The 21,663-nt window shown below is 44.4% G+C and overlaps 1 protein-coding gene across 1 annotated transcript in view; it reads left to right on the forward strand.

The window, feature by feature from the left end:
- The window catches only part of LOC124622846 (lipase 3-like), a 214,555-nt gene that overhangs the window by 106,000 nt on the left and 86,892 nt on the right, over positions 1–21,663 (forward strand). Inside the window, exon 3 of the mRNA XM_047148637.1 lies at positions 15,802–15,916. Within this exon, the coding sequence (XP_047004593.1) occupies positions 15,802–15,916 (115 nt within the window). The remainder of the gene's footprint in view (positions 1–15,801; positions 15,917–21,663) is intronic.

Consider the following 21,663-nt stretch of genomic DNA (forward strand, 5'->3'; position numbering starts at 1 on the left):
TCACGTCCGGTACTCACAGCTTTACTTCTGCCAGTACCTCGTCTCCTACCTTCCAAACTTTACAGAAGCTCTCCTGCGAACCTTGCAGAACTAGCACTCCTGAAAGAAAGGATATTGCGGAGACATGGCTTAGCCACAGCCTGGGGGATGTTTCCAGAATGAGATTTTCACTCTGCAGCGGAGTGTGCGCTGATATGAAACTTCCTGGCAGATTAAAACTGTGTGCCCGACCGAGACTCGAACTCGGGACCTTTGCCTTTCGCGGGCAAGTGCTCCACCAGTTGGTGGAAACATGGCTGTGGCTAAGCCATGTCTCCGCAATATCCTTTCTTTCAGGAGTGCTAGTTCTGCAAGGTTCGCAGGAGAGCTTCTGTAAAGTTTGGAAGGTAGGAGACGAGGTACTGGCAGAAGTAAAGCTGTGAGTACCGGACGTGAGTCGTGCTTCGGTGGCTCAGTTGGTGGAGCACTTGCCCGCGAAAGGCAAAGGTCCCGAGTTCGAGTCTCGGTCGGGCACACAGTTATAATCTGCCAGGAAGTTTCACTTTTGTCATTATTTGCCTGGAAATAAATAAATAACAAAAGTGTTTCGCATCAAGGTGGACCCACAATCCCATATTGTTATTGTCAGTGACTTTTCATGTATTACGCCAGTAGGCAAGACCTATTTACAAATTGCAATAAGTTTTTCTGTAGTGCAAGGAGTGCCAGTCTGGTTATTTAATTGCCTAGCTTAATAAACTTCTCCCATCTTACCTGTTCAGTAATACATTAACAGCTTCTCAAAAACTCCACAGGGAGATTTCTTTACAGTTCCCACAGATCCATTCCATTCCGACACTCTCTTCAAGTCATCGCATCGCATCGAATTGTTCAGTAGGCTTCGGCGTTTCTTTCATATCACCCCATTATCGAAATTAACGTCAAACCCGAAGTTTTCTTTCCACTAAATGATCAAAAGTATCCGGACATCTATTAGTGGAAATTAATATGGAGTGTGTCCACCTTCGCCTTTATGATAGTTTGAAATTCATGTTAGATGCTAAGCTATGGATCGAAGTCACGTTTTAACTCAGAGGTGTTCCTCTGGGCTCAGTTTGGGACTCTGGGCAGGCTACTCCATTTCTGGAATGTTGTTAACCACAAACCATTGCCTCACATGTGTTGTTCTATGACCGGGCTGATTGTGTAAGCATTGTCATGCTTACACAAACAGTCATCGTCACCGAACTGTTTCTCTTCTGTACGCAGCACACGATGCTGTAAAATGTGTTACCGAACGAGGTGGCGCAGTGGTTACCACACTGGACTCGCATTCGGGAGGACGACGGTTCAAACCCGCGTCCGGCTAACCTGATTTAGGTTTTGTGCGATTTCCATAGATCGCTTCAGGCAAATGCGAGGATGGTTCCTTTGAAAGGGCACGGCCGATTTCCAGCCCCATCCTTCCCTAATCCGAACTTCTCCTCCATCTCTAGTGACCTTATCGTCGATGGGACGTTAAACCCTAATCTCCTCCTCCTGTAAAATGTGTCCATATCCTTGTATCATTCCGCATTTATAGTTTTCTTAAGCGCAATAAGGTAACCGCCTCTTAACCACGAGAAGGTCCTCGGTTCCGTAACAGCACCTCCTCTGTACTTCGCTGTTGGCACTACATATGACGACACGTAAAGTTCTCGAGGCAGTCACCAAGCTCAAACCCTTCCACCGAGTTGCCACAGAGCCACTCGAAATCACATGTTTTCAGTCATCTACTGTCCAGCGGCGTCGCTGTGCACACCACCTCAGGCGTCGCTACACAAATGGTTCGCTTATGAGGAGTTGCTCGACCATTGTACCCAATTATTTTCAACTCCCAGCGCACGATCAATGTGCTAGCTAGACTGGTAGCGCTTTGAAACTCACGAGAGACTTTTCCCCTCATTTTAAGCGACTTTTTTAATCACTTTCCGCATTGCTCGACGGCCCCAGTTCATCAGTACATGAGGTGGGCCTAGCCTTGATTTAGCTGCGGTTGTTCCCTCGCGCTTCCGCTTCGCAAACGGATCACCAACAGTCGACTTGGGCGGCTTTAGGAGGAGAGATGACGTCGATGACTAACCCACATTCGAAGTCACTGAGCTCTCCTCGCTCAGCCAACCTGCTGTCAGCGCTTCTCCACTGAAAACGCAATACTTCCTGCCTCGTGTTATAGGGTGACATCTAGTTGTCAATTCCGAATTACATATGGGCACTCGGACAGTTTTGGCCAGTGTACATACTGCCCTCCATGTCCATCAGTAAAGACATAAAAACGTTGCAACTCACTTGAAACGTCCCCTTTTGAACAATTATACATGACTGTGCTTAAACTGACACACAATATTTTGTTAGCGCAACGCAATCTGACTTTCAAAATTCCCTACAAAAGAATGGCCCTGACTAACATTAAACTATACCTTTCACAAATCACTTACCTCACAAAAATCTTCGCTGCTCAAGCTACTGCAATACAGCGAGCGCCACTACTGCCAGCTAAATAAAAGATTCAAACTATGGAAGGCACTAACTACTGATAGGGATAGTTAGCAAATGAAAGATATTAATAGAGAACAAACAATGTATTTACCTTGATATCATCATATATAAATATAGCAGTTCATGACAAATTTCAAAACTCCGCCATCTCTCTCCCCACATCCACCACTGCTGGCGGCTCACCTCCAACTGCGCAACGCTACGCGCTGTTCACAGCCAGCTGCCTAACACTACAATGGCGAGTATTACAACAATGCAAAGCAGCCACAGACTGCTACGTAACGTTGCCAATAAGAAAACATAAACAGCCTACTTACATAGAGAAAACATAAACAGCCTACTTACACACTGTAAGACACCATACATTCGATCTAGTGCCCACGTGTAAGGAAAGAATGATGTCCACCTGTGGTAGTATTCCAAAGCCGTTGATGCCATGTAATTCCCGACATATTCTGTCTTTAAAAAGCACCATTATGAAGAGGAAATAATTGTGGTGGTGCGAATGGAACCATGTACGATGTTAATTTCAAGATGTGACGCACAAAATGCCGTGCCATTTGTGGGAAGAACCGTATGGGATTAACACGACAAAAAAAGGGCCGATCAAAGCCCTGCGCTGAGAGCGATTTTCGCACAGTTTGTTTGCAGATGGGGAGAGATTCACTCGGTTGCTTTGCAAACAGCACTTCAGTCTGTGACGTTATTTTAGCCATTGCAGAAAAAGCACAGCACCGGTCAGATGCCTGGTTTTCGTTATTGTTGGCAATGTCAGTGTGATCGTTCCGGCATACCCACATCACGAATTTCATTAAGGGAGAAGGACCACGATTCTTTCCAAAAGTTGAAAAAACATTTACTGTTATGCTTTGGCATTCAGTTTGGAATTATGACACTCATTATTGGAAAATATGAGGACTTTTCAGTTTCTCCCTAGAGTCTAGGGAAAGCAAACTTCCGCTTCCACGAAGTCTTGGAAGGACGAGAAGTGAGCAGGATAACGACACTGTTTCTACCCTGATTTAGCAAGTACACTATGTATCAGAAGTATCCGGACACCGCCCCCCCCCCCCCAAAAACATATGTTTTTCATATTAGGTCCATTTTGCTGATACCTACTGCCAGGTACTCCATATCAGTGACCTCAGTAGTCATTAGACATCGTGAGAGAGCACAATGGGGTGCTCCACGAAACTCACAGACTTCGAACGTGCTCAAGTGATTGGGTGTCACTGCTGTTATACGTCTGTACGTGAGATTTCCACACTCCTAATCATCCCCAGGTCCACTGTTTCCGATGTGATAGTGAAGTGGAAACGTGGACTCACACAGCACAAAAGCATACATTCAGACCTTGTCTGTTGACTTACAGAGACCACCGAAAAAATGGTTCAAATGGCTCTAAGCACTATCGGACTTAACATTTGAGGTCATCAGTCCCCTAGACTTAGAACTACCTAAACCTAACTAACCTAAGGACATGGCACACATCCATGCCCGAGGCAGGATTCGAACCTACGACCGTAGTAAAAATGGTTCAAACGGCTCTGAGCACTATGGGACTTAACATCTGAGGTCATCAGTCCCCTAGAACTTAGACCCACTTAAACCTAACTAACCTAAGGACATCACACACATCCATGCCCGAGGGAGGATTCGAACCTGCGACCGTAGCGGTCACGCGGTTCCAAACTGAAGCGCCCAGAACCGCACGGCCATTCCGGCCGGCGCGACCGTAGTAGCTGCGTGGTTCCGGACTGAAGCGCCTAGAGACCAATGACAGTTGAAGACCGTCGTAATGTGTAATAAGCAGACATCTATCCAGACCATCACACAGGAATTCCAAACTGCATTAGGATCCAATGCAAGTACTATGACAGTTAGGCGGGAGGTGAGTAAACTGGGATTTCATGGTCGAGCGGCTGCTCATAAGCTACACATAACGCCGGTAAATGCCAAACGACGCCTCACTTTGTGTAACGAACGTAAACATTGGATGATTGAACAGTGGAAAAACGTAGTGTGGAGTGACGAATGACGGTACACAATGTAGCGATCCGATGGCAGGATGTGGGTATGACGAATGCGCGGTGAACGTCATCTGCCAGCGTGTGTAGTGCCAACAGTAAAATTCGAAGGCGGTGGTGTTAGGGTGTGGTCGTGTTTTTCATCGAGGGGGCTTGCACCCCTTGTTCTATTGCGCGGCACGATTACAGCACAGGTCTACACTGATGTTCTAAGCATCTTCTTCCTTTCCACTGTTGAATAACAATTCGGGGATGGCGATTGCATCTTTCAACACGATCAAGCACCTGACCATAATGCACGGCCTGTGGCGGAGTGGTTACACGACAATATCATCCCTCTAATGGACTGGCCTGCACAAATCCTGACCTGAATCCAATAGAACACCTCTAGGATGTTTTGGAACGCCGACCGACCTCGATACCTCTCCTCAGTGCAGCACTCCGTGAAGAATGGGATGCTATTCCCCAAGAAACCTTCCAGCATCTAACTGAACGTATACCTGCGAGAGTGGAAGCTGTCATCAAGACTAAGGGTGGGCCAACACCATATTGAATTCCAGCATTACCAATGGAGGGCGCCACGAACTTTTAAGCCATTTTCAGCCAGGTGTCATACTTTTGATCACATAGTGTACGTAAGTGCTCACGGGGCCTCCTGCTGTGGAAAAAGTAAAACATTGGCTACAACAAAGAGAAAGACCCGCATACTACATCACAGCAAAATTAGTGGGGAACATTTTCAGCTCTTCACATCGTATTAGCATTTAGGGGTAATAATTAAATGCGATATGACCCGCACGGCTGTGCGGGTTGAAGTGGCACTTCTGGGACGGGGAGGTGCGCCGGCCCAGGATCAAATCCGCAAGGCGGATTAACGACAAGGAAATAACGTTATTGTGAAACACAACTAGCACTTTGTTCTCACGAAGTAATGAATGATAGCAGAGAGAATCTCATACTGATTCCATGTATCCATATTTCCAAAAAAGTTTGCCTCACAAGCGCCTTCTAATCAAACTGTCGGGAAGATCACAGTTCGTAGTATCTGACGGAAAGACGTCGAGTAAAACTGAGAGGATATCTAGCATTGACTAATGAAGCGTTATAGGCGACTCGGAAGAGCAGTTGAACGGAATGGATAGTGTCTTGAAAGGATAGTATAAGATGAACATCAACAAAAGCAAAACGAGGATAATGGAATGTAGTCGAATTAAGTCGGGTGATTCTGAGGGAATTAGATTAGGAAATAAGACACTTAAAGTAGTAAAGGAGTTCAGCTATTTGGGGAGCAGAATAAATGATGATGATCGAAGTAGAGAGGATATAAAATATAGACTGACAATGGCAAGGAAATCGTTTCTGAAGAAGAGAAATTTGTTGACATCGAGTATAGATTTAAGTGTCAGGAAGTCATTTCTGAAAGTATTTGCATGGAGTGTAGCCATGTATGGAAGTGAAACATGGACGATAAATAGTTTAGACAAGAAGAGAAGAGAAGCTTTCGAAATGTGGTGCTACAGAAGAATGTTGAAGATTAGTTGGGTAGATCACGTAACTAACCAGGAGATACTGAATAGAATTGGGGAGAAAGAAACTTGTGACACAACCTGACTAGGACACATTATCAGTCATCAAGGGAAGTGTGTGTGTGGGGGGGGGGGGAGAGGGGGGGTTAAAATCGTAGAGGAAGACCAAGCGATGAATACAGGAATACAGTAAGCAGATTCGGAAGGATGTAGGTTGCAGCAGTTAGATATGAAGAAAAAAATGGTTCAAATGGCTCTGATCACTATGGGACTTAACATCTGTGGTCATCAGTCCCCTAGAACTTAGAACTACTTAAACTTAACTAACCTAAGGACATCACACACATCCATGCCCGAGGCAAGATTCGAACCTGCGACCGTAGCAGTCGCGCAGTTCCGGACTGAGCGCCTAGAACCGCTAGACCACCGCGGCCGGCAGATATGAAGAGGCTTGCACAGGATGCAGTACCATGAACAGCTACATCAAAGCAGTCTTTGACCTGAAGACCACAACAACAGGCGTTTCTAATCTATATAAATGATTTAGGAGACAATCTCAGCAGCAATCTTAGGCTGTTTGTGGATGATGTTGTCATTTACTGTCTACTAAAGTCATCAGAAAATCAAAACAAACTGCAAAATTATTTATAGAAGATTCCTGTATGGTGAAAAAAGTGGGAATTGACCCTAATTAAGGAAAAGTGTGAGGTTCTCCACTTGATGACTAAAAGGAATCGGCTAAATTTCGGTTACATGATAAATCACAAAAATCTAAATGCTGTCAGTTCAGCTAAATTCCTACTTAAGCTGGAACAATCACATTGACAATATTGTGGGAAGGGAAACCAATGACTGCGTCTTATTGGGAACACTTTGAATATGCAACAGATCTACTGAAGTGACTGCCTACACTAGACTTGTCCGTCCTCTTCTGGGGTCCTGCTGCGCGGTGTGAGATCTGCATCAGATAGGACTGGCGGAGGACATCGAAGAAGTTCAAAGAAAGGCAGCTTGTTTTGTATTATCGCGAAGTAGAGGAGAGAGTGCTACTGATATGATACGAGGATTGGGATGGAAATCATTAAAACAAAGGCGTTTTTCGTTGCGGGAGGATCTCCTCACGAAATTTCATTCACCAACTTTCTCCTCCGAATGCTCAATATTTTGTTGGCACCTAGGGAGCTATGATCATTCTAATAAAATTAGAGAAATGAGAGCTGGCACTGAAAGATTTAAGTGTGCGTTTTACCTGCGCAGTTTTCTAGAGTGGAACCATAGACAAATAGAATGAAAGTGGTTCGATGAACCCTGCGCCAGGCACCTAAGTGTGAACTCCAGAGTAGTCATATTGGTGTAGATGTAGATGACGGTGTGCCAGCGAGCGTGGATGTGAGTCTTAAGTATTTTCCCACATCCCAGTTGGTTGAGTACCGAGCTGGTATCCGAGTTCGGCCTCAGTTACAAGATTCTCCATCATTTTGGAAACTTTCGCTCACTTTTATATGAATAACAAACAGGAAGACAGTTGGAGTACACACATCCGTCCCGGGTTGTAACAGGGTTGCGACAGGCAGGGCCTCTGACCACCCACTAGATTAACCATGCCAGGTCCGTTCATAGCCGTAGCACAAAGGCACAAGAAGGAATACTGAGAAGCGATATGAAACTGAACTTCAGTATTAGGGAAGCAGAAAGTGTCTTAGATTTGATGGTATGGTTCTGGGAGAGTACAGTGCATCTGTAAAGAAAACCACATACACGGACGCTAGTGCAAGTTATAAAGTATTGTTCTGGTGTTGGCAGTCATTCTCGAGTAGGCTTGACAAGAGATATCGAAGAAACTAAGAGACGCGCTGCTAAGTAGGTGTAGGACTGTAGCCTATATGAGAATGCAACAGAAATGTTCGGTGGCTTTAAACGGGAATCCTTGGAAGACAGGTGTTGCGAATCTCTGTTGGGTAAATTGAGAGGTGTATTAGAATAACACAGTGCTACCATTATGCTGTCACCAACGCACACTGGTGTGACGGAAGTCATGGGATGGCGATCTGGAACATATACAATTGCGGTATTACCGACTACAAAAGATATAAAAGGGCGGTGCGTTGGTGGAGCTGTCGATTGTACTCAGGTGAATCATGCGAAAACTTTTCCGACCTCTTTATGGCCGCTCGAAGGGAATTAACAGATTTTGAACGCGGAACAGTACTTGGAGCTAGACGCCTGGATCACTACATTTCGGAAATCATTAAGGAATTCAATATCCTGTTATCCACAGTGTCAAGAATTCCCGAGAATACCAAATTTCGGGAATTACCTATCATCACGGAAAACGCAGTAGCCCACGGCCTTCACCTAATTACCCAGATCGCCCGCCATGAATCAAATCGAACATTTATGTGACATAATGGAGAGATCAGTTCGCGCATAAAATCCTGCTGCGGGTACACTTTCACAATTATGGACGGCTATAGACGCAGCGTGGCTCATTATTTCTGCAGAGGACTTAAAACGGCTTGTTGAGTGCACGCGACGGCGAGTTGCTGCACGACGTCCGACACGATATGAGGTGTCCCGTGACTTTTGCCACCTCTGTGTATGTCTCGTGTAGGGATCGTGAGCGTAAGATAAGGGAGGGATTATGGCGCGTGTACAGGCATACAGTCAGTCTTCCCTCGCTCTATACGTGAATAGAACAAAAACAAAAACACATAATTTTGGTACAGTTGCTTGTGTATATGTAGATGTAGTGGCCTCCAAAACCACCGTTGTGAGTGAAAATACCAGAAAATGTCAAATTCGTCCTGTAATTCGGTTATTAGTTACAAAAATAAGTCTCAAATACGTTAGCAGTTATCGGCTAATTGTGATCTGTAAGGAGAGAATGTGACGAAAACGTTGTCCATAATGGTTTCTTTTGTTTTAGAGTGAAGGAAGAAACATCTATACTGACGACTAAAGTGAAGTAAAAAGCTGCCGAAAAAAAATTGTGAAAGGCGGCACTTCTCAATATCTCTACTGTTTGATAACAGTCCGTAGATTTCCCTGTTTCACAAGAGATCGTGACGAAAATGTAAGGTGTACCAAGTTCATTCTCTTTGAATTACAGAACCCCTTTTAGAGAACCGTGAATGTCGACGTGGGACCGGTTTCTAAGCCTTTTTTTTTTTTTTTTTTTCAGTGCGGTGGAAAGGCTTGCTAGACAGAATCTTTACCTGCGATGAACGGTATGGCTGTGTTAATAAGCAGACAAAACAACATTCAACCGTGTGGGTTCATACTGCCACACCAAGCAAACCAATAAAGGCTCTGCAAACTTTGCAAGCCATGAAGGTTGGCTAGTGGTTTTAGGGACGCTAATTGAATTTTGTATGTAGGACATAGTACGAAATACGGTTATGAAGGCCACTGGGGACGCTACCCAATGTGAGATGAGCTCTCAAAAGTAAATGTCACGGCCGCTTGACTACCGGTACTTCATTTTTTGCACGACAACGCTACACCTCAACTCTGACCAGAATCACAGAACCCTTGCGGCAGTTCAAATTATAGTTTCTGAACATGTACGATATGGCTCACACTGGGCTGAAAGTTGTGTCTCCATCTTCATATTCATCAAAAACTGACTTCGCTGTCATCGCTTTGACTCCGACGAAGAGCCTGAAGGCGCTGTCAATGACTGGCTGAAATCAAAGGAAGCAGAGTTAATGCAAAGTTGGGGGAGATCTGTCACTTTCTTAAAAGATATGAAAAATGGTTTGTAGAAAACTAATTAACTGGTGTAGAATTAAGCTCTTCCAGTAAGTGCTCTCTAACTATTCCAGTATTTTATATACGAAGACCACAGTCGAATCTGGAGAAGTGTGAACTACATAACTACGTACACTTTATGAATGAAATGAAAAGAAAGGCAAAATGATTTCCATCCCCCCCCCCCCCCCCAACATAAACCTCTGTAAGTGAGACTTGTTTTTCGGTTATCATGTCTGGACCTTTAGAAGCGGAAGTGACTCCAGTAAATACGCGGAATTTTCAGTTGTGCTACGCACTAAATGGATTCAGAATTTCACTTGCATAACTTCATCGTTTCGCAGTTCCAGGCTTGGATAAATTAGATTTCTGTGGATAAATCGAATGTTTGATTCGTATACAACCTCGGAAATCCTATGTGTTTGCGTGTTCCTACAGGTCGGACGAACACACGTGTGGTAATTGCATTTCTGCACAGCGCAATAGAACTAAAGGACATGCAGTAAAGTATAGAAAATTAAGTAAAGAAACGTTAATGAAAATCAATACAATAATGTATGGAAATTGAGTAAAGTAAACGTAATTATTATCACTCATTGTCAAACTCAAATAACAGTCATTTCGCTGTTTTAAGCGCATAAAATTTCCGTTCGCGTTAGTGTCCTTGGCACTATTTTTTTTTACTTTAGATATTTATTTATCCATTTTGTCTGTCGCAAAAGTTTACCATTTATTTATGGATAACCTTGAATAGTAGCAGCTCCGGTCAAAGAAAACCATCATAACGACCGGGAGAGCGGTGTGCTGACCACACGCCCCTCCTATCCGCATCCTCAGCTGAGGATGATGCGGCGGTCGGATGGTCCCGATCGGCCACCTGTGGCCTGAAGACGGAGTGGCTTTTTTTTGCTCACTTCGACTTACGAACATGACTCCTCCGTCACTTTTATATTGCAAACTTACAACATTCATACCATTAACTTACTAGGTATCACCAGCTACAACGCTGTCTCATTCCTATTTGAAATTAACCTCCCCTTCATAAATACTTCATCATTTTTTCTTGCATTGAAGGCTACAGCGTACTTCATACCTTCTTATTTTATAAGGGACAGTCGAGTGAAAGGGACAGTTGACAAAAGTAAGTAAACTGTTTATTCCTTCAAAATCGGTCGCCCTAACTGTTAATACATTTACCCCGCTGACGGTCAATGCCTTCATGAAAAAACGACGGCCGTCTGTTTGCTTCAGTCGAAGAGGTGCACCCCTGGATACAATTATGATTCCGTAGACAACCGCAAACATTTCTCCATAAAGGCGTTGACCGTCTTTTCTCACAATGGTATAAACAACAAGTACGTTGATTACTTTGGAAAATTGAGCAGTTTACTTACTTTTTCTTTCTGTGTCGTTTTCATTTGACTGCCCTTTATAACTGCAGATGTGTCCAACGGAAGTTTGTTAGGACGATTTGACTGGTGTATTTGCAACACTCCAGTCATGGTCTGGTGAAGGCTATACCCTTTTGTCCCTTTTCCGTTTTGCACTATTCTCTCCTGTCCTAAACTTGATCTCTACATCGAGTGGTGGGGAGAAATTTTCGGTACAATCTAAACACGCCAAGTGTTTTGTAAGCAGCTGTCGTTGTAAACTGGTTGCATCTTCCCAGTATCCTGCCAATGAACCGAAATTTGCCAATTACTTACGTACGACTGAGCTTAAGTGATAGTATCATTTTATATCCACGCAAACTGTTCCACCAAGGTATTTGTATGCATTGACTAATTCCAAATATGACTTACTGATTAGATGTAGAACATTATGTTCTTTCGTTTTGTGGAGCGCAGAATATTACATTTATGACCGTCTAAAGCAAGTTACCAATCTTTGCACCATGTTAAAATATTATCAAGATCTAACAATATTTTTGCAGCCTTTTTTAGATAAGTACTTCATTACAGAGAGCTTCATAAACTGTAAAAGTCTGATATTAATGTTAATATTGTCTGCAATGTCCCTAATATACAATATGAGCAGCAAAATGATCCCAATATGCTTCCACACCGCTTGTCTGGAGCTTACGTTTACACCTCTCGATGACTCTTCATCCAAGATACCACGCTACGTCCTCTCAAGCAAGAAAAACTCAATCCAGTTTCATAGTTTATTTAATACAGCATATACAATGAGGAGACAGAAGTCATGGATGCCTCCTAACATCGTGTTGGACCCCCTTTTGCCCAGAGTAGTGCAGCAATTCGACGTGGCATGGATTCAACAAGTCGCTTGAAGTCACCTGCAGAAATATAGCCTCTGTAGCAGTCCATAATTGCGAAAGTGTCGCCCGTGCAGGACTTTGTGCACGAACTGACCTCTCGATTATATCCCGTAAATGTTCTATGGGATTCATGCCGGATGATCTGGGAAGCCGTGTCATTCGATCGAACTTTCCATAAACTTCTTCAGACCAATCGCGAACAAATGTGGCCCATTGACATAGGACGTTGTCACCCATAAAAATACCATCCTTGTCTGAGAACATGATTTTCAGGAATGACCGAAAATGGTCTACAAGCATCCCAACATAACTATTTCCAGCCAGTGATCGGTTCTGTTCAACTAGAGGACAGCCCACATCATTATGGAGTCACCACCATCTTTGCACAGTGTCTTGTGACAACTTGGGTGCACGGCTTCTGGGATCTGCGCCACTCTCAAGTCTTATTATCAAATCTTCCCAATCGAAATCCGGACTCATCTGACCAGGCCACGGTTTTTCCTATCGTCTAGCACCCAACCGATATGGACACGATCCCAGGAGAGGTGCTGCAGACGATGTCGTGCTGTTATCTAAGGCACTCACGTCAGTCGTCTGCTGCCACAGCCCATTAACGCCACATTTCGCCGCACTGTCCTAACGGATATGTTCGTCGTACGTACAACATTGATTTCTGAGGTTATTTCACGCAGTGTTGCTTGTCTGACAGCTCTGACAACTCTACGCTAACGCCGCTGCTCTCGGTCGTTAAGGCCGTCGGCCGCTGCGTTGTCCATGGTGAGTGACAGTGCCTGAAATTTGGTATTCTCGGCTCACTCTTGACACTGTGGCTCTCGAAATATTGAATTCCCTTATGGTTTCCAGACTGGAATGTGCCTTGCGTCTAGCTCCAAGTACCATTCCGCGTTCAAAGTCAATTAATTCCTGTCGTAAGACCACAATAACGTCGGAAACCATTTCAAATGAATCACCTAAGTACAGTCCGCTCCTGGTAGCTCAGTGGTAGCCGGCACGTTAGCTCAGCGTGTTCGGTCAGAGGGTTAGCTGCCCTCTGTAATAAAAGATTGACTCAACGGCTCAACACTGAACTTGAACGTGTGTCATGGGAAATCTGCACCGAACATATGCAACGAACAAAATGAGAACAATAAATAAATAAATAAAAGTGGTTAGCGCGACAGAATGTCAATCCCAAGGGCCCGAGTTCGATTCCCGGCTGGGTCGGAGATTTTCTCCGCTGAGGGACTGGGTGTTGTGTTGTCCTAATCATCATCATTTCATCCCCATCGACGTACAAGTCGCCGAAGTGGCGTCTAATCGAAAGACTTGCACCCGGCAAACGGTCTACCGGACGGGAAGCCCTAGTCACACAACATTTACATTTTTTACCTAAGTACAATTGACACCGCCAATGCACTGCCCTTTTATACTTTGTTTACGCGATACTGTCGCCGTCTGTACACATGGTGTCCATAAATTCCCGTTACAAACTTATAGGACTTGTAGAGGTGTGTGAGTACATAATACTTTGAACAGGAAGCCATGTCCGAAAACTTACTGTTGTGGACTGACAAGACAGCCAGTCCACAGTGACGAGTGACGGGACCGAGCGAGGTGGCGCAGTGGTTAGCACACTGGACTCGCATTCGGGAGGACGACGGTTCAATCCCGTCTCCGGCCATCCTGATTTCGGTTTTCCGTGATTTCCCTAAATCGTTTCAGGCAAATGCCGGGATGGTTCCTTTGAAAGGGCACGGCCGATTTCCTTCCCAATCCTTCCCTAATCCGAGCTTGCGCTCCGTCTCTAATGACCTCGTTGTCGACGGGACGTTAAACACTAACCACCACCATCACCACAGTGACGGGTAACCGAAAGGCACGCGCTTAAACTCACGCAGGATGGCGTGAGGTCTGAAACAGGATACGTAATGAATGCTATAAACAAAAGTACGTAGCTTCTGGAATACTTAACTTTAATCCATCATTTGTATACAGCGTTCTTGATGATACAAGTGAGACTCTTTAGATATATGCAATATACTGTTAATGGCGCCTTGCTAGGTCGTAGCCATTGACTTAGCTGAAGGGTATGCTGTCTATATTCTCGGCAAATGAGAGAGTCTCCGTCCGTGTAGTCGCTAGCAAAGTCGTCCGTACAACTGGGGCGAGTGCTAGTAAGTCTCTCGAGACCTGCCGTGTGGTGGCGCTCGGTCTGCGATCACTGACAGTGGCGACACGCGGGTCCGACATGTACTAATGGACCGCGGCCGATTTAAAGCTACCACCTAGCAAGTGTGGTGTCTGGCGGTGACACCACACTTACCGTTACCGTTATACGATGGTTCAGTGCAAATGTGTAACGCGTCCACTTCTGCTGACGGATAGAGAAAAGTCTCAGAGTTGCTTGCCGTGGTATGCAATAGGATAGAAAGGATGAAGTGTACTGCGTCAGTCACCTGATGTCATTTATCTACGTTGCATCAGTGCTATTTTGTACGTCTGGATTCTTTTAAGGTCTGGAATAATGTAAACACGTAATGTTTCAGTGTTAATACAAACAAAGGTGTTTAAGTGATAAATGGATGTTTCGTCTTGTTTCCTTTCGAACTGTTACCTAATGATTGTACTGTGTAACGCCCAATTCAATTCCTCAAGCAGAAGTGGACGAGTCATCTGATTGAAACCGTCGTGGAAGGGAAACAGTACGTTTCCGGACATGGGTTCCTATCCATAATATTATGTAATCACTCCCGTCTATAGGTCCTAGGAGATTGTAACGGGAATTTCCGAGCACACTTTGTATGCATATGGCTATCCCGTGACTTTTATCAGCTCGGTATAACCATACCTCCGTTAATAAATGTTGGTGCGGTACTGCCTCCAAAAATTTTTGGGAGATACTTTATCCTACATGGGTACCTAGATCCATAGCTTTGGGGATGCCATGCGAGAAAAGCGCACGTTGGGTTTCGCAGGACCGATGTTTTCGAGATCAGTGGCACTTGGTTGGAGTAGATCATCTAATTCAAGATACTACGTTTGAGCTAAGAATATGAAGTATTTATCAACGATTATGCTCCCTTGTTTTTATCTGTGCTTCGTGTTATTGTTTTGATTTTCTTTAAGTCAGCATTGTATTGTAACTTCTATTCGATGTTTTCGTGGGTTCTTCTTGTTTGGTTTTAAATAATTTGGTACTTTTAAGCGATTTTAACGACATTAGTCTATTTTATGTAAGGGTGCAGATGAGCCCGTAGTTCAGCGCCATAAAATCATAATAATCATCACCATACTGCCCGCCCCGATAGCTGAGTGTTCAGCGTTACGGATTGCCGTCCTACGCGCCCGGGTTCGATTCCCGGCTGGGTCGGGGATTTTCCCCGCTCAAGGACTGGGTGTTGTGTTGTCTTCATCATCATTTCATCCCCAGACGGCGCGCAGGTGACCCAGTGTGGCGTCGAATGTAATAAGACCTACACCAAGGCGGCCGGACCTGCCCCGTAAGGGGCCTCCCGGCCAATGACGCCAAACGCTCATTTCCATTTTCATCGCCATACTTTTCCAAATAGGTCAGCGATCTGTTTCGACAGACGTCACTCTCAACCAGCAGTTAAGTGCTTTCCTCTTTTTTCGCGCCGTCTGAGTACGTGCTCTTCCTCCATGAGATGGAGTGGTGCTACACTGCGCTTCTCTGGTGTTGCAGCTTTCGTGCTGGCGGACGCTGGCTATGATGTGTGGCTGGGCAACGCCCGTGGCAACGTGTACTCCACCAACCACACGAGGCTGGACCCCAACAGCGAGGAGTTCTGGCAGTTCAGGTGAGTCCGACTCAACCCACTTATGTAGCATTCCACCATAAGGAACATCATCCAAATAGCAGATTAGCTTGTGTGGCAGTAAATGATGCACAGGACTTGTAAGTCAACTAGACAGGAAATGTGACCCTATAACCAATAACACCTGTCCAAACGTTGAAAGGAAGTCTCCACTGGTGTGCCATCTCAAAGGCACCGTTAGTGTTATAAGCCGAATCGTCTGTGTTGTGGATGATCATAGCACCATTTCGGCTAAAGCATTCTTCGCTTGCAAATAACATTTACACGAGGAACTGTTGATCATTCTCATATTGTGTAAATGATCCATTGGTAGAGGACAGCCCGAGCGGCAAAGTCAGGCGCGGCCAGGGCTTGTATACTTTCTACATCACATGGGTACAGTCTCTCTCATGAAATTTCCGCCAGATGATGGAGGGCGAAAAGCATTCACCAGCAATTCTTCTGGTATTTGTGACCGGTATTGTGCTCACTTGTTATAAAACACGGTCCTCCATTCGCAGTGGCGGCAGTTTTCTTGGTCTACCTCTGCGTTGCATGTTAAGCTTAAGTGAACAAGTCTCACGAGGCGCTGACGGGAGCTAGTGAACACACATTGCTGTCTGGCTGTCTGTCTCTGAGGATGCTGCCTCTCGTGCATTGCCATTAGCACGGCCGTACTTGAAACTGACGTCAGTCACTTCCTCATTTGAAAACCTGGGTGTTGCTACAGATGTGCATACTGCGTTAGACCTATGTTTATTAGGAATATTTGCTTCTTTCATTGTCCTCTACTATTTATAACAGAGAAAAATGTCTATGTATAACAGCAATACTGACTAAACAAATTACATTTAATTTCTATGAAAATGTGACAGTTATAAGCATGTATCAAATAATTAAAGAATAGACTAACTCTTTCATAATTAAAATCGAAGAAGATACACATTACATTTAATTTCTTAAAAAAACATAAAAATTAACGGTATGTCTAAAAACTAAATCTCTTACTTTATAAATGTTCGCATCACACCCTTCACCGTTCAAATGGTTCAAATGGCTCTGAGCACTATGCGACTTAACTTCAGAGGTCATCAGTCCCCTAGAACTTAGAACTACTTAAACCTAACTAACCTAAGGACATCACACACAACCATGCCCGAGGCAGGATTCGAACTTGCGACCGCAGCGGTCGCGCGGTTCCAGACTGTAGCGACTAGAACCTCTCGGTCACTCCGGCCGGCCCCCTTCACCGTTGTACACCTGTTGCGGAACACTGTTCTAAGACATCATAGTAAGAGCGTACGAAGAACTGTATAAAACGAAAATGGAAATAGCATTAGAAGTTAGAATTGATGCCACACCTGGGCGATTGAACGAAGGAACATTTACGATAAATCGGCCTGGGCCATCCTTCGGCCAATGCTCAGAAATTTGTGGAGAAAATCAAAAATTTATACCAGTTGTAACTGAAATAACGTCAGTAAACTTGTTGTCATTTTCCGGTCATATATCCGAATAACATACTTTCCAATTCTATTTGTGAAGAATGTGTTCATATGTTTGTGAATTCCCAAGGGACCAAACTACTGAGGTCATCGATCCCTAGACTGACATCCTACTTAAACTAACTTATGCTAAGAACAACATACACACATACACACACACCTATGCCCGAGGGAGAACTCGAACCTCCGATGGGAGCGGTCGCGTAATCCGTGACATGGCGCCTCAAACCGCGCGACCACTCAGCGCGGCTCATGAAGAATGTCTCATGAATGTTTGGGCGTACTTTTTTGTTGTATCCCGTACATTTTATTTACACACTCTTGTGTATTATTTTTAAACTGTCACGTAAAGGCAGGTGTGTCTATGCTGCAAACTATATGCTGCCGGCTCCACTTAAGTAACAGGCTGAAAATGTAATATGACAGGAGTAAACAAGTCAGTAAATACAAAATAATACTGGTTCTGAATGAGGGAAGGAACCAAAAGTAATGAGACTATCCTTCGATGTAGAGCAGATGTAAAAAAAGAAAAGATTGTCCAACTAACGTTCATTAGCATTGTAAGATGCGTAAACTTGTGTGGACCAGTCACTTCACTCTACATCATTGACTAAGTAATGGTAGTCAACCGGTCTAAATTGGCCAGTCAGTTGAATGGAATCAACACAGTAAGTTAAGTCAACATGGAGGCGTGACACAATGGCAGAATGGAGCTATTGTGTTTGGACTTTGCATGAGCATATCGTGAGTGAAGGTGCCATGTTTGTTGGTGTATCAATGCGGACTGTCCAAAGTGTACACAGTGAATGGTGCTCGCAGCCATGTAACATGGCGTGAGACTAGTGGTCATAAAAAGTTCCTACCCGAGAGGGACCAGATAATAATGTCACGCCTCGTCAACATAGAAATGGATAGTAGCTGAGTGGAGGCGAAAAGCGCGGTCGGTCGAGCCAGTGCTCTGCCTCTCGTCGCATGATGCAAGATGTTGAATGCCGCAGTGGTCTAGACCACAGCATGTCAAACTTCACGCGTGTAGCATGTGTGGGCCAAGGCCCGGCCTGTCACACGGCTTTGCGCGGTCCTTCTTGGAAGTATCTGAAACAGTGCGACATCTCATTAAGCATTGCGGTGTGACATTTGTTTTTAGGCGAAACACATCATGTCAATACTGTTCACTCTTCGCTATTTGTTCGTGGTATGAAGTACGTTCACAGGTCGCGTGATTGTTTTCACAAAAAGAGGAAATCTAGTGATCTATCAAATTCCTTAAAATGTATACGAATGACAAATGAGTGGGAGGAGAATTGTCATTCTGCATAAGCAACGGGTACTGCATATTTGCTATGGAACGACATCACAATACCATGCAAAAAGAATTTAAAGTTTGAGTTGAGAATGAATGAGCAAAAAATTATAACAATCGACAGGATACATTTCTCTGTACATCAAGAAACATTTTGCGATAAATTTTCAGGTATGGATCACGTGAAGAAATTTGTGATACGAATAGTAAAATTTCTGAAGTCGCTCCTTATTCCGTTACCGAGCGAGGTGGCGCAGTGGTTAGCACACTGGACTTGCATTCGGGAGGACGGCGGTTCAATCCCGCGTCCGGCCATCCTGATTTAGGTTTTCCGTGATTTCCCTAAATCGCTATAGGCAGATGCCGGGATGGCTCCTTTGAAAGGGCATGGCCCCGACTTCCTTCCCTTATCCGAAGAGACCGATGACCTCGCTGTTTGGTCTCTTCCCCCAAACAACCCCCAACCCCTTATTGCGTTGTCAATTGTAACAGTTGTCAATGGAACTGAACGAAGAGTATGGAGACTTCATATCTTACTGTTCAGTACATTGGTTAACGGTTTGGACGATTGACTGATCTGGCCTTGTAACATCAATCAAAACGGCCTTGCTGTGCTGGTACTGCGAACGGCTGAAAGCAAGGGGAACTACGGCCGTAATTTTTCCAGAGGGCATTCAGCTCTACTGTACAGTTGAATACTGATGGCATCCTCTTGGGTAAAATATTTCGGAGATAAAATAGTCCCCCATTCGGATCTCCAGGCGGGGACTGCTCAGGACAACGTCGCTATCAGGACGCGTCGTACGGATCGGTGAGTGGAATGTCAGATCCCCTAACCGGGCAGGTAGGTTAGAAAAATTAAAAAGGGAAGTGGATGTGTTAAAATTAGAAATAGTGGGAATTAGTGAAGTTCGGTGGCAGGAGGAACAAGACTTTTACACAGGTGAATGGAGGGTTATAAATAAAAAATCAAACAAGGGTAATGCAGGAGTAGGTTTAATAATGAATAAAAAAATAGGAACGCCGATAAGCTACTAAGAGCAGCACTGTGAACGCATTATTGTAGCCAAGATAGACACGAAGCCCACGTTTATCACAGTAGTACAAGTTTATATACCAACTAGCTCCGCAGATGATGAAGAGATTGATGAAATGTATCATGAGATAAAAGAAATTATTCAGATAGTTAACTGCTACTACTACTGTGCTGGCCACAAAAACCGCAGTCGGTCTTTTGCCTCACCAATCAGCCTCGTCCAACGTCCTCGGACCATGTATTCTTCTTCAGACAGCCCCAGCGGACTCATATCCTCTCTGACCTGATCAATCCATCGCAGTCGTGATCTTCCCCGTGGTCTTTTGCCTCTAGTATCTTCCTCCACTACCTGCCTGATGAGCTGGCCTTCTCGTCGCATTACGTGTCCATACCACTTCACTTTTCTTTCTTTTATCACTGCCACGATGTCCATAGACTTGTATAGCTCCTGCAATTCACAGTTCTTTCTTTTCCTCCATTCATCTCCATCCTCCACTGGTCCAAAAATCTGTCTGAGGATGGCATTCTCAAATGTCAGGAGTTTTCCTTCAATCTTTTGGATGATGGTCCAGGTCTCTGCTCCATATAAGACTACGGGGTTATTGTCTTGTAGATCCTGATCTTTGAGGATCTCGATAGAAGCAGGGACTGTAATAGCTTTCCCAGACCAGCCTGTTTCCTGCTTGTATTCGTGCGGTAGTTTCCTGGTCTATGTCGTTCCTTTCAGTGAGTATAGCCCCAAGATATTTAAAGTATTCTACGCTTTCAAAGGCTTTGTCCTCCACCTTCAGGGATCTGTCATCATTTTCTCTGCTAACTACGAGGTATTTTGTCTTATCCATATTCAAATTCAGGCCTGCTCTCATTGCCTCGTCCATTAAAGTTCTTGTAATCTGAACCAGGTCTTGCTCTACCTCTGCTATTAAAACCACACCATCCGCATAGGCCAGGGTGTTGATCCTTCTTCCGAGCTTTATTCCTCTCTCTAGGCTTGCTACCTCTCTCAGGGCTCTATCCATTAGCTGGTTAAACAGAAGAGGGGAGAGGCAGTCTCCTTGTCGTACTCCAGTCCTCACCTTGAACTTCTTTGATATGTTTCCATTTACTTTCACCATGCATGTTGTCTCCTGGGTGCATTTCTGTGTCAGTTTTATGAGTCTTCTGGGAACTTGAACCCTTTCGAGTCGGGCCATATTGCTTGTCTAAGTTACGGGAGACGAAAATTTAATGGTCATAGGGGACTGGAATTCTATACTAATAAAAGGAAGAGAAGGAAAAGTGGTAGGGGAATATGGAATGGGGGTAAGGAATGCAAGAGGAAGCCGCCTGGTAGAGTTTTGCACAGAGCATAATTCAGTCATAGCTAACACTTGGCTTAAGAAGATGAAAGAAGGTTGTATACATGGAAGAGACGTGGTGACACGAGGAGGGGGGGGGGGGGGGGGGGGTTGATTATATAATGGTAAGACAGAGATTTCGGAAGAACGTTTTAAATTGTAAGAGATTTGCAGTGGCAGATGTCAGACCACAGTTTATTCGGTATGAACTGCAGATTAAAACTCGAGAAACTGCAAACGGTAGGAATTCGAGGAGATGGGACCGGAATAAATTGAGAGAACCAAATGTTGTAGAGAGTTTCAGAAGGAGCATTAGGGAACGATTGACAGGAACTTGGGAAAAAAATACAGTAGATAGCTTTGAGAGATGAAACAGTGAAGGCAGCAGAGGATGAAGTAGGTAAAAAGACGAGGGCTACTAGAAATCCTTGAGTAACACAAGAAATATTGAATTTAATCGATGAAATGAGGAAACATAAAAATTGCAAAAAGTTAAGCAGGCGAAACGGAGTGCAAACGTCTAAAAAATGAAGTCGACATGACATGAAAAAGGGCGGCTGAAGGACAAA

The sequence above is a fragment of the Schistocerca americana genome, chromosome 7, assembly GCF_021461395.2.
Source record: "Schistocerca americana isolate TAMUIC-IGC-003095 chromosome 7, iqSchAmer2.1, whole genome shotgun sequence".
Lineage (NCBI taxonomy): Eukaryota > Metazoa > Arthropoda > Insecta > Orthoptera > Acrididae > Schistocerca > Schistocerca americana.